Here is a 14,294-nt window from a genome sequence, read left to right as displayed (position 1 = left end):
TCCCGTCTAACACTAATGATGAAACAACTCCTTCAGTCTATCCAGTACTTTACACAATGAGTGCAATAAGTTCTACTCTCTCAAAAATGAATGGCACTTTCAATCAATTCTTACTAGTAAGCAGTTTACTCTAAACACTCTATTCAGAAATAGTTACACTAAATAACACTAACAAAATCTTGGATAAAATTGATGGGAAAATCACAATTGTGACTGAAAATATTTCCAACTTGACTAGAATGGATGATATAATCAGTCTTTTACAGTTACTTACTATGCAAAGACATTCGAACCTTAAACAGGAGGCCAACAGGAATTCTCTTCAGAAATCCTTGACACCGTTCCAGTTTATTCAAGACCGCCTGACCTCCAAAAATCATCAGGCGGTTCCAACATCATAATAACGCCTGATGGCAACTTTCAGAAGTCCTGGGTCTCCCTCTGCTATGTCAAGTTTTGGCCAAATCGCAAGTGCTAAAGGAACTTGTACATATCTCACACCTTTCGAAACCTACATCAGCAAACAACGTCTGAAAAGGCAGAAAAAATAAATAAAAAATTGGATAACACCAAAGAGCCACTGTCTCTGGCATCAATTACCATCCTACTGAATAACAAACATATTCAAGTTTCAAGAACAAGCAACAAATGATGATCGAAACATCAACGCAGAGTGCTACGCTAAACATTCATTCTAACACTAATTGCACCACCACTTGGGGAGTTTCTCAAGGAAGTACTGCATTGCCTAGTACAGATCCTAATAATATTTCACCCTACAGTCAAGTAGCAGCAAAGAATGATTCACCAGTTTCACAGTTGCCTTTAGTTCCATCAGCACCAGCCCAGGATGGCAAGGCACAAAAACCAAAGATAGAGGAACCATCATCACCGACAATAGCATCAACTCAAATTTCTGATTACCAGGCAAACATAGCCGCAACTCAGGCAACACCTAATTCCAATTTAAAGGAGCCATCCACACCAATGATGAACCTACTACACCAAGTCTCAAATGGGTTCCTATTGCTGGTCAATAAACTGTGCAACAAGAGCCCAAAGAAACACCAGACCTTGAACGGAAATGGTGGAAGTTCCCCTAGCAAGACAAAAAAGGGAGGGGACGTAGCCTTATGACTAGAGCGGTCGAACTCGAAGCTGGGAAACCGGGTTTGAGTCTCGGCAACGATGCTCAACATCCTGTGTTTCTGGGCAAATCACTCAATCTCCCTGTGCCTAACAAAAATGAATGTGTCCTTCTGTAAAGAAACTGGTGCTATGTAAAGCGCTCTGATACCCGATGTCTCGGGTCTAGTTCGCGCTATATTAAACTAGAAAAAAAGTGCACCCGATACAAAGGTAACAAGAGAAAAAGAGAAATACGTTCTGATGCACAATCCCGACTCATTTGGAATAGGTCCAGAACAGCTTCAGCTCAGTGTGGATCCCTAAACAAAAGGAGATTCTTGACAATATTGGTCAATTACATTGACTTATAAAAGGACAATCCTTAGACCTTATGCCATTTTATCAAACGAGAGGTCTTCAGGACATTCTGAACTGGCGGAATATAATAAGGATATTAAGATATTTTTCTAAACTTAAATCTGTTCCCTCAACAAATCTGAAGACGGTGTGGTTTCTTTCAGGTATAAACTCTGCTTTAGAACGAACACAGACAACCTGGTCCTTGGAACAGATCATCTCATCCTAGTGTAGTGGGGAATTCCCACCATTCAAATTGAAAAACCAAACTATCCACCTATGCCTGTTCAATTCAAGTTTACAAGTTACTCGTCGCCATCTAAGAACACATTTAAACCAAAAAACACCAGCAACAGTGAAAATAAAACCGAACATCTTGAATCTGAATAATGAGGGCCAGCATCAAAACATCAGATATGGTCATGGAACATCCCTGGGATTGGCCACACATTGAATAATAATCATGACGACTTGACCTTTTTCTTAAATCACATGCTATGTCTGCAGGAATCTGAAAAGCATAAGTTTAAATTTGCTGAACTTTAAAACTTTTTTTTACTAGCCATTTGGCATACGATCAACCTGCAACAAGAGCAGCTTCACTATTCATTTCACTTTATTACACTTATCACATTTGGATATCTGCAAAAACTATGAGGTTGTGACAAGAAGGGAAATCCCCAGCTGATCCCTTTCAAATACTTTTATTCCTATTTTAGGCACTTCCCGGTGAATCAGTCTATGGCTGTGAACCTTAAGAAAGTAGTATGGAAAAGCAAGTTACCAGACAAACTGATGACACTGGGCAACAACCCAAAGTTGATCAAAGAACTAGGGAAACTTAAAAAATACTAATATTGATGGCCAAACTCGGACTGAAATTTTGAGATTACGTAAAAACAGTTTTCAATCACCTATCATCCTTGAACTACAGACCAAAGACCCATCCTTCCAGGAACTCCGGCCCCAATTGATCCACTTATTGAACTTGCAGTGTGAAGAGACACTACAGAAAGACCATGAAAGTTTGCTCAGAGCGCACTAGTTCCATTTGGCACCTCATATTATCATACAGAAACTTCTTCAAGGCATCAAATCAATGAACTTGGTAAAAGGTAGGCTGAGCTTCATAAGGCAATCATTACAAAAAATGTGAAAAATTTTAGAACCAATTTGGGACTGGAACTGACTATTATATCCCTTTTGAAATTAGAGAAAACTAACTAATGACACACTTTTCTTGTCTAATTTCCACATTGTGTACTGCCATTACATCTGTCCACAACCATATGTAAATCTCGGAGAATGAGATAGCATCATTACTAATTCAATGCAGAAATTCTCTAGCTACTGGTCCCATTGGGATTCCGATATCGATAATGAAGCATGATCCATCATCGTGGAGCCGGATTTTGATGCACACTTTGCATCATGTTCGATATTCCCGCCAGGTACCTGCTTCCTGGCAAGGATACATAATTCAGTCAGTTCGTAAAAAAGGACCCAGTAGTGATCCAGTCAATTACCGGGTTATAGCCCTTTTGGACATGGAAGGGAAATTATTTTTGAAATATCTACTATCTCATCTAACAGACTCGGCACCTACTGACAATCTTTTGTCTGTATTTCAAACAGGCTTCATACCTGGATGTGCAAAAATGGACAACATAATGGCACTAACACTTCTTATAGTAAAGGCTCTATGCCATGAAAGATTAATATATGTCTTCTTTGTATATCACCCAGTTACGTTGAATACAATAAATCAAACCATCCAATGGTCTAAACTCATTGCTCTAGGCATTGACAGCGACCTGTAACACATGTTAATGTCTCACTGTTCCAAATCATTGCTGCAAGTCAAATTGACGGGCAAATCAGCCATTTCTCCCAAGGTCACATTAGAAAACAGGCTCAAGCAAGGCTGTGTCCTAGCCCCACTTATTTTTCTCCATATATTACAGACATAGGTTCTTCCCAGGCCCGGACTGACCATTGTGGGCACCTGGCAATCCCCCGGTCGGCCGCAAGGGTGGGGGCCGGTTTTGGGCCCTGGGGGCCGTTTTTGTTGCAGAGCCGGTTTTGCAGCATAGCTGCAAAATCGGCCCTGTAACAAAATCGGCTGAAAAGCGGCCCTGGCAAAGCGCTCGCCCCCTCCCGCCCGGGGGGCAGGGGGGCGGCCGAGCACTTTGCCAGGGCCTGTTTTGGTTCCCAGTCCGGCCCTGGTTCTTCCTCCAAAATTGGAAAATCTTCTGATTATACATTTAGCATATGCCGAGGACCGCGCCATTTGCTCTCACTGTAATAGACCTTCAGTGTCTGCTTACCACATTTAACAAATTTAATCAGATAAACAGCTGTCTGTTATTATTGCAAAGACAAAACTTTTTTTCTTTGGGAAGATGACAAGGAAATTCAACTGGAAACGTAAACAAAAACCAGTTGAAACTGCTGATACCTATGATTACTTAGACTTCATCTTGCATACAAAGCTGTCCTCTTCTCTTCATTTGAAAAAATCTAAAATCAAAGTCTTCAATGGTGACTAAAGCTTTAAAAAGGGTCACACAATTATACAGCGGCTGTGCTATCAATTCGACAATTAATGCTCTAAATGCCAAACTTGTTCCAACTTTGTCATATGCTCCTATTGCATTCAACAGCAAGAATTTAGACAAGCTGGAAATCATTTACATACTGAACGTGAGATCCCTATCCAACCATCACATCTTGACTCCTCATGTTATGACTCATTTTAATCTTCCTTTTATTAAATCTGTTCAGTGAACGTGCTATGTCAAAAGAAGATTGAATGTAGCTGTTAGCAATGGGGGTCTCTAGTTGGCAATAGATTGCACCTTTGTCCAAGTAGGGAAACTTGCTTCTAGTGAGGGTAAGAGAGTTAAATCCTTAGACAACCCCTGCTCACCCCCTTGGTAGCTTGGCATGAGCAGACAGGCTTATCTCAGAGGCAGTGTGTAGAGCATTTGTGCACACATACAGTAACGCAGTGAAAACATTACAAGTGGACACCACAGCATCTTAGAAAAATGGGAAATCTTTATCCAAACCAAACAAGACCAAAATGATAAATATACAGCAGACATATGTCAAGATATCATCAACTATAGGTTATTCACAAAAATAAGGCGTGTAGCAACAAATAGCTCCCCCTGGGGCTATTACAACTTCGTGACAGATGAAAATCCAACAGTACGGCGGCGACCGCGAGGTGCATGGTGTTAGGCCCGGAGTCGGACAGACCCCAAAGAACACTACCTTGGCAAACGATGAAAAGAAAGATGGTGCATGGCATTGGGGAGGTGATACTTCGATGGCTCCGGGTGGTGTCTGTTCCTTACGACCGCAGGGGAGATGAGGCGTTGGTTCCTTACTGTGAAGCAGAGGAGGTGAGGCATAGGCTCCTTACTGTTGCCGGGGAGGTGACGTCGCAGTGACGTTAAGGCGTCGGTTCCTTACGAGGGTGCGGGGTCAATGGATTCGGAAGGTCACCCTTGTCAGGGTGATGCATTGTGAGCGCCACGACTGGTGCAGGGCAACAGCCTCGGTGATGGCATCAAAGTTGGTGCGGTGCGGCTTCGGCAGGTGTCGGGACGGCAGTGAAAGTCAGGGTGGTGTGTTATGCACTTCATGGGCGGTGCCCACGGCTTTGTTGCAGGTTGTGGCGTCGCACGCCGTCCTCGGAGTTGCTATTTCCCTCTGTGACAGCTGAAACTTTAGTTCCAGGTGCAGGACCGAGATATTGAAGTCTTTGTCTCCCTGAGACTTCAGAACTGGAGGCAAGCTCTACACCAAGCCCTTGGAGATCTTCAAGCAGTATACATAGCAAAGTTTAGTCTTTGTCCTTTCCTTGGCAGGAACATCCACTGCAAGCCAACCCCACACAGCTCATAGCACAGGGGCAGTACTTCTCCTTCAGCTTTCCCAGCTATTCTCCTTGGCAGAGGTTCCTCCTGTGTCCAGAAGTAATCTAAAGTTCTGGGGTCTGGGCCCTAATATTTATACCACATTTTCCTTTGTTCTCTTGTGGCATGTAGTCTCTTAGCTCAGTCCAAACGAGTTCTGTCCTCTCTTGCCCAGCTTCCTGGAAGGAGATGGAGACCGTATTGTGTGAGGCAGACCAAGCCTATTCAGGTGCAAGGAAATCTCCTCTCACTACTCTAAATGCAGCCCAGGTCTATTCATACCAGCCTTGACTCATCCAGGAAAGGCAGGACACACCTCACCCCCCCCCGTGGCTGTCAACAGTGAATGCACATCCCCAGCCCCTGTCACTCCAAAGCCAGACAGTAAATCCACAACCCAGCAGACGCACACAGGATGGTTAAGCAAGAAAATGCCTTCTTTCTAAAAGTTACATTTTCAAACACATAATTTAAAAACCACCTTTACTAAAAGATGTGTTTTTAAATTCTGGGAAGTAATACTTGTAAGATGTTACAAAGTATCTCCCATTCTATCCTATGGGACAGAGAGCCGTTCAATAGGGAAAAACAAGATACACTGTATTTCACTATCAGGACATATCACACACACCAGTATATGTTCAACCTTTCACATACACTGCACCCTGCCCATGAGGGTACCTTGGGACAACCTGAGGGGTGTCTTACATGTAAGAAAAGGGAAGGGTAGGGCCTGGCAAGTGAGTGCACTTGCCAGTTCGACATGGCAGTTTAAAACTGCGGGCAGACACTGCAGTGGCAGATCTGTGAAGCTTTTGAAAGGCTTCTTGTGTGGGTGGCACAGTCAGTGCTGCAGGCCCACTAGCAGCATTTGATTTACAGTCCATTGTCACACACAGTGCACTGTACCAGGGTCTTACAAGTAAATCAAATAAGGCAATCATGGAAACACCAATACATTACCATAATTTACATAGGGAGCACTTGCACTTTAGCACTGATCAGCAGTGGCAAAGTGCCCACAGCATCAGGACCAGAAAAATCGAAATCCAGTACACAGCAACAATACAAGAGGCAGAGGCAAAAAGACAGGGGAAACCACGCCGAGGATGCCAGCTCTAACAGTGGGGCATAATTTATCAAGATCTTGTGTTTAATCCTTTGATCCCTTCACCACTTTCAGTTAATAACATTCTTGCCTCACTCAAAGAACACAGTTTACCACCAGCTGAAGATGTAAAAATGTACCTCTAAATATGTTACTAGAAAAGGTCTATTTGAGCCATTCTGAATGTGGGATTTGGTGAATGTGTCCCTTTACAAGCAAGCAGGGTATCTTTAGAAATCCTATCTTCTTCATAGGCAGCAGTATATTGACTCAAACCTGCAGGCCGCAACAAAACAAACATTTTTAAGCTTTCGACTTCTTATCTCCCTGAAGCAGTTAGAGGGCTCCTGCAATACCATACATACCCAATGCTCTTGTAGGCTCTGTACTAACACCAACCAATCCTTAGAACACATTCCATGTCTCTGTCTCGCTTGTGTGACATGCAAAGGAAATATGTGCAGCCAACTTTCAAGACATTTTCACTTCGAACAATAAAAGAAGCGCGAAGGGCGTGATTGTTTTCTACAAATCAATGGCTTTATTGGGAAATTGACCAAGTTCCTGTATGTAGCATATGACAGATTAAAAACCGCAGACAGTTGTAACCAGGAAGTCAGAGCTATGGCCAATTAGATCACCACAGTCGAACAGTATAAAGTGCTGTCAACCAGGGCTTACGATCTGACTTGTGGTTTCTACTCTTTGGTCCATGCGCCTGTGTTTTTTTAAGTCCAATTATTTATTCTGTTTTGGTACTTCACAAAGAAAACAGATGTACATTTGTTCGTAGGTCATTTTTTTGGCTTTTATTGTAATACATTTTAAAAGGTATTCAATAAATTATTACTAGCATTCCTTAAAACTTCCAGGCCCTGGGTGCACTTTTTCTAAATATGACAATTAGGAACAAGCCCATTTAACCATGTTGGAAGGGGGACACAGGTACTCTACCTCTGTTCAGCAGGGGTAAAGGGAAGACAGTTCTAAAGCAGCAAGGCACTTAGGACAAAAATCTAGGCTTCTGATATTTAAGCTTATATCACTCTAAGAAGCAAGACACGTCGTTTTTTCATTTAAACCATCAGAGACGTTTGAAATGTATGGTATCAACAAGCTTCTTGTCGCAATAGGCCTTTTTCTTGGTTCTTACCTGGTGTTCATTTTGATAGTGCTTCTAATATTTGCAATTTCAGTAGTGACACAAGATGTTTGTCATCCATTACATTTCCTACCAAAGGTGATCTTAAATTTGTAACCATGATGTGACGCTTATGTTGACTGCCTTTCAACTTTATCAATATTGAATTCATACCATTATCCAGAAGGACAATGTATGCATTACATACAAAAAATTGTAACGCAAATGGAATTTTTTTTTTATCTGTATTGATTAATTATTTGTCTGGGTGATGTGCTTTCCTCTTGTTTGTATCACTCTATTACGAGGTACACACAACAAACAATGGTTTGATATTTTCTTTTCCATTTTAATTTACTAGTGTTTAAAAATGATTTCTAGCATTTTATGTGACTTAACTAAAGAGTGTTTTAAGTTATGTTAAACAAATATTGCTTTTGTAGCATAGATACTCTATAGTGTTGGATCAGTTTGTAATATTTCCCAGTGCTTATTAGTAATCTTTTAGATCTGTTTGCTAAATCTAGAGAATGTGTATCCATACACCATTAAATAATTATTCGTGCATTGGAGTTTCTTCAGCAACATGTTTCTTTATTTTTAAATACACGTTCGGCTTCCTTCTGTATGTTTACTACCTATCCTTTTTCTTTGAAAGGCAATTGGTCAAAAACGAAATAATGTGAAAATATGCTTGCAATTAAATGGTACCAAGACATAACATACGATTGACTTTACCAACTGTTAAAAAGAAATTGAAATGAAATGTGTTTGTGCTAAAATAATCCAGATCACAACAATAGCTCAACTTTTTCATTCAGTCCTTTTAAATGTCATTTATAGTGCCCTATTACTCGATCGGTGGTAAAAATGCTTGCACATCCAAAATACTAACCCTTTCTACTAGCCATGAAGAGTTTTGTAAATATCATTAAAAACCAACTAAGGCTGTCAAATAATTTTGATTGTAAAACAATTGTGTTAGGTCTATTAATGAGAAATCTGTTCATATGACTTGTACCTCAGTAGCCTTTCATACGTTTAATTATTCATGTCATAAGAGACAATCCATATAATCGAGATCTAATAAGTCGATAGACAGCAAATCACGGTCCAATGAGTGAGTTGTGCTATGACTTTAAGTCGATAGGCCGATCTCGAAAGATGAACTTTATGGCCACAATATGTTCTATTACTGCTCTCACCCGCATGCATGGCTTTCTTGGTATTCTGCTTTTATTTTTACTAATGATAAAGGGCAAGCAAGGGTGCCATGCCCTGCTTGGAGGTCACGGGTATGGAAACTATGACTGTGCCCAGATTGCCCTGTGATGGATGGACCATCAGGTCAAAGGTTGTACCAGCTGAGCCAACCGGCTTGTAAGCCACGCCCTTCCCCAGCTCTTAGGTGAAACCATGCCTTTGGTAGGACTGAAGCATTGTGGGCCTTCTGCTCCACTGAGCTCTAAATGACACTTTCCCATTGTCCATTACTTTTATGCTCACCAGCCAGCCATGCCACCATGCCACCAGAACAACCTGTAACTAACAACGATCTGTAGTAAAGCAGAGCTACACATTCCAGCATGATCCGTATTTACTACAGATACTTTCTAAATGACGCCCCTCAACACTCTTCTCTCGAACTTGGCAGCGACAAAAGCCAGGTGGTCGTACAGAAAATGCAATTGCATAGATTTATGTAAAAATGTATTTTGGGGTGTAGTCTGTAAACTCTTCTTCCCTTGACTGTGATATTTTGTTCTCAGAATATTTCATTAAATGCCAATGTATTCCGGGGTATCCATCCCTAAGTACTGGTCGTTCTGGTTTGCAAGCCATGCTTCTGCCTGCAGCCCAACTTTAGATTAGGGCTGGGCTTGTAGAGTAAACAATGACTAACTCCAAACAGCTCGCAGGATCTCCACTGTGAATATGTAGGAGATGAACTAACTTTTAATAATGGAAAGGCCGCTTGCATGTTTCCTGGGTAGTCTGACATCCCAATAGGACCTTAGTGGTACAAAACAAGCAGAAAATAAGCAATGCAGTATTTTTATTCAGCTTGTGATTGAACAGTAATTTTGTCACTTACTCATTGGATTTTTCCAGCAGCAACTGGTGTTTATGGACCTTGATATAATATGGTGAATCACTCTTCGTCTTTATACCTTTAAGATCCCAAATTGTTTAATGATGTGATAACGTGGGGGTTACATTATAACCGTAAAGGGGTAAGGAGAATGATTTATGGTCTGCTTGTCATCCCACAAAATAGTAAAATCAATTTTGGGTATTCAGTGCCCAAAATTAGTACATACCAACTTTCAGATTATATATAGAGCTTGAAAACACACTTATACGGAATTTAATTGCACCCTGAGAGATAATTGTCATGACCTGTTTCCATGTCGGCCACTTTTATATATTTTATGATGTTAACACTTCTGCCACTCTCTAACTAACCTGGTTTTATTCCAGACCTGCCTATGGAGGACGCGACTGTCCTGGCTCCACCTACGAGTACCAGATCTGCAATAGTGAAGAATGTCGAGGGCCCTTTGAGGATTTCCGAGCACAGCAGTGCTCTCAACGCAACTCCTACTACACTCACCAGAGCTCCAAGCACACGTGGCTTCCGTATGAGCATCATGATGGTGAGGACAGGTCACTGGCTGTACATCTGATTGTGATTGGTGTCAAAGGTCAATTAAGCCGTTTCAACTTATTGTTTTAAAATGATCCAGCACTATTCATAATGATTTTAAAGCAGCAACAAATTGTATCAACTCTTTTAACCTCGGAAAATATTAAAAGGTATATGAAAATGCATTTTTAGTTACTCAGAGGAGAATATGGAGCGGATCAGGTAATGGGTAGAAGTTCATATACATGAAATGGGAGGTGAGAGGTATGGAATTCTGCCTACCTGACATCACCTTCAGCAGAAGCCACTGTCCCCTCCAGTACATGATTGGGTGTGTATCACCTCACATCCATAGGGGCATTCCAAAGAAAATAAGGGCAGCTCCCTTGCAACGCCGGCTCATTATTATTGATAACATAAATGGGGCTATATGCTGAGAACCCCCACAAGCCTCCATAAAATTGACTTGTAAGTGAGGCAGTTGGAAGTGGGACCATATATGGGGGACATCAACAATCTAGCATAGCTGTTTAAATTCATCAGGGCTGCTTGAAGAGTGTTTCCAAGAACTGAGATGTGTATATGGTCATTGTAAGCCAAAAGGTCTGTTTTCCATAGTGTTCTTAATGTTTACGTTGAATAATAAAGTTATCTCCTTTAGAAGATCACCACTTTAACCTTTGCTAAAAAATAAATTGGAGAAAGAGGGTAGTCCTGACATGTGCATCTCACTAGGGAGAATTATATGAAGGTTTTATTATCAAACAAAATTGTGACAAGCAGCATAGTACCCTGGCCCAGAACTGTGCTTTCTGCTCGCACCTTAAAGTAAAACTGTGAAGCCTCAGGCCAGTAGCCAGGAATATTTGTTTGGGGGGCATGGCCCGAGCAATGACAGCAACATAAGAGTGGTTCAGTGAATGGGAAAATAAGCTTTCTCGTTGAATTTTTTAAAACATGTTAACATTTTGGTAAGACTTGAAAGACTGCTGGAAGGAGGACATGCAGTGAGAGTAGGTACATACATTTTGGAATAGTATAAGAAGGGCTCACAGAAGGTCTTTGGTTTGGATAGTGAATACAAGGGCCATTTCTTTGTTAACCATCACAGAAACAATAGATTGCCAAGCACTTCCTTGCCAAATCACACAATGGGTTTAGAAACAAATCGAAATTTGGAAGGGTTGGGTACAGCATCCCTATTAAATTGCATTTCAAAATGCTATGTAACATTTTTTTGCTCCCATAATTTGAGTTGCAAACCATTCTTCGGTTACCAACTCTGCCAAGGTGGTTGTAACCCATTCACAAAGGCAAAGTGGTCATCTTAAGATGCTTTCCTGTTGATAATGTAAAACAAAAGTTTGGAGTGGAAAGTGGTCCAGTGGAATTTTAAAAAACAACATTTTAAATGCAGCACATAAGGGCTGCATTTAAAACCAAAAAAAAATTGAAACTGAGATAACAGACATAGGCCCAGATGTAGGTAATAGCATATTACCGAATGGTAAATACCGAATTTTACCGATTCGGTATTTACTAATCGGTAATTGCTATGTAGGTAAAACAATTCGGGAAAAATACTGAATCGGTAAGATTCGGTAATTACCGATTCGGTAATTACCAAATCAGTATTTGCCATTGATTCCTATGGGCCTTGAAGCCCATAGGATTCAATAGCAAATACCGATTCGGTAATTACCGAATCGGTAAAATTACCGATTTTACAAGGGGGACAGGGTGTCACTTTGACACCCTGTTGCACCCCTGTTTCTGGCTTGTGTGCCATGTGACACACATACATGCCCTTAGGGCATGTCTGTGTGCCACATGGCACAGGTGTACATGCACAGATGTGCATGTACACTGGAATTCGTTATTTACCATGTAATAGTATTACATGGTAATTAACAAATCGGTAATGGCCTGTGGCACTGTTTTCAGTGCCACCTACATCTGTATTTACCGATTCGGTAAATTTACCGATTCGGTATTTTACAGAATCGGTAAATTTACCGAATCGGTAAATATACAGATTCTGTAAATTAAGCCTACCTACATGCCAAATCCCAAATACCGGTCGGTAACGGCCGAAATCGGCCGTTACCGACCGGTATTTGGCGACCTACATCGGGCCCATAGTGATCTGCTGACAGCAGGCCACCATTCTTCTGATGGCCATCCATTGGAGTAAGTCACAATTTGGTACCTAATTCATGAAGAGTAATGGGGTAGGTTGGATTGTTTCTCACTCCAAATTCTTATTGTGCAAACCAACCTATTAAAACATAGGTTGGTTGACAAAATAATTTAGCTGCACAAAAATATATATTGCAAATGATGTACATCTGGCCCTAAGTGTATGTAATGAATTGTTAATAATAATTGCATAGCAAATGTCCTTTGCAGAGGGTTATACACATAACACTTATCTATTATTATCACTCTTCTTTTTGTTATTGGTTCAAAGAGATAGGGAAATTGATCCTCTACCCCTTAGATTTTAACACAACATAAGAAATAATATGGGCAGGATACTTTACAGTGCTCACTGCTGTTCCTTGGGGGGTAAAATTAGTACATTTCCAGCATCAGAACACTAAAAGCCCTGATGCAATGGCCTAATGTTTGCACCTCAGCTGGGTGGTGGTCAGGACTACCAACTGGCCCCAAAATGCGGGGCTGACTTAATTTGGTTGTGTCTTTTTAGCCATCCCCTTTTTGGTATTCTGGGATTTGCAGAGTCACTTTTCCAAACAATGTATGAGTTGCTTATTGTAAAGTGTTGTTGGCTACAAGGTGATCTAGGTGAAGATGTCAACGATGACAGTTGATAGGTATTTGTGAGTAAGTGGGAAATAGATAGGCTATCTTATTCCAATTAGACTGCTTCTATCCTTATGGTGAACTAATCTCATAGAGGCCTCATGTTTTACTTTTGACTTGTGCACTCTTGGTGTTATGTGTGTGTGGTCTTAGGTACCCACCTATGTACGAGAAAGTCAGAAAGTTTAAAGGCATCCATTTGTTGCAATTGTGCATCTACAGTACTTTAAGTTAAAAATATTTCCTCTTCTGCTTTGTGTTGTTTCTCCTCCCGTGTGTTGTGTACTGTGTACTGTGTTCAATTTATTGGGCAATGTTCATACCCTCCAGCACCTTGCTTCCTCCCTGACTTAAGCTGACTACCTCCACCTCAAGGGTTGGTCTCTTAATGTCTCTATTGGTGTGCAGGTGTAGTAGTTGAGGCTGCTGCAGACAAGTCCTTCCTTCCTCCCTCTAGTAAATGTTGCTACGCTCACTTATTTTGTCTTTCCCTTCAAAGTGTCCAGATTGGTCTCCAACTAAAAGGAAGAAGGATAAATGTGCCTGTCTATGGTGTGTTCCCTGTTTGTGCAAAATAGACACAAGGGCTTGAACCAGAGTTTGGTTAGCTTCCATCTCCGTTCTCTTATTCTCCAAGCCCCTACCCACGCCATCCTGGGTGCTGTTGTAACACATGGCATGGGTAGTGCCTCACTATTGTACCAATTGATTTCATATACCAAGATCTTAGAGAAGGCTAATCTAAGGGACATCAGAGATGGAAGTGGCCTGCCCTGGTCTGTGAGCGTGAGCAAGATTTCATCCACATACAACAATTCTTTTGCCCTTCCTACTGTGGTAGGTATAGCCACTTTCTGGGGAGGCTAGCAGATGGTGGCACCAGAGGTTCTATTAACAGAAGAAATAACAGAGGCAAGAGTTGGCATCCCTGCTTGGTACCTCTCTACACCGAATAGGTTTCCAATAGGAACTAGCAACAGTTGACCTGAGCAGTAGATACAGTGTAGACCCAACAAACGTTCGCAATGAAGTTGTGCCAGGATGCTCACCAGTATCTTAGCATTCATGTTCAGGAGAGAGATTGAATGGTAGCTGCCACAAAGCAGGGGTTCCTTGCCTGGTTTTGGCAGGACTGTAATCACAGCTTTGTTGGACATGATG

At 41.3% G+C, this 14,294-nt stretch overlaps 1 protein-coding gene across 1 annotated transcript in view; it reads left to right on the top strand.

The window, feature by feature from the left end:
* ADAMTS14 (ADAM metallopeptidase with thrombospondin type 1 motif 14) overlaps positions 1-14,294 on the top strand; it is a 602,768-nt gene that overhangs the window by 446,653 nt on the left and 141,821 nt on the right. The window contains exon 12 of the mRNA XM_078640432.1: positions 10,142-10,317. Within this exon, the coding sequence (XP_078496558.1) occupies positions 10,142-10,317 (176 nt within the window). The remainder of the gene's footprint in view (positions 1-10,141; positions 10,318-14,294) is intronic.

This window comes from Lissotriton helveticus, chromosome 5_1, assembly GCF_964261635.1.
Source record: "Lissotriton helveticus chromosome 5_1, aLisHel1.1, whole genome shotgun sequence".
NCBI classification, from domain to species: domain Eukaryota; kingdom Metazoa; phylum Chordata; class Amphibia; order Caudata; family Salamandridae; genus Lissotriton; species Lissotriton helveticus.
Note: the sequence above shows the minus strand (reverse complement) of the source record. Positions and strands in the feature narration are given on the sequence as shown.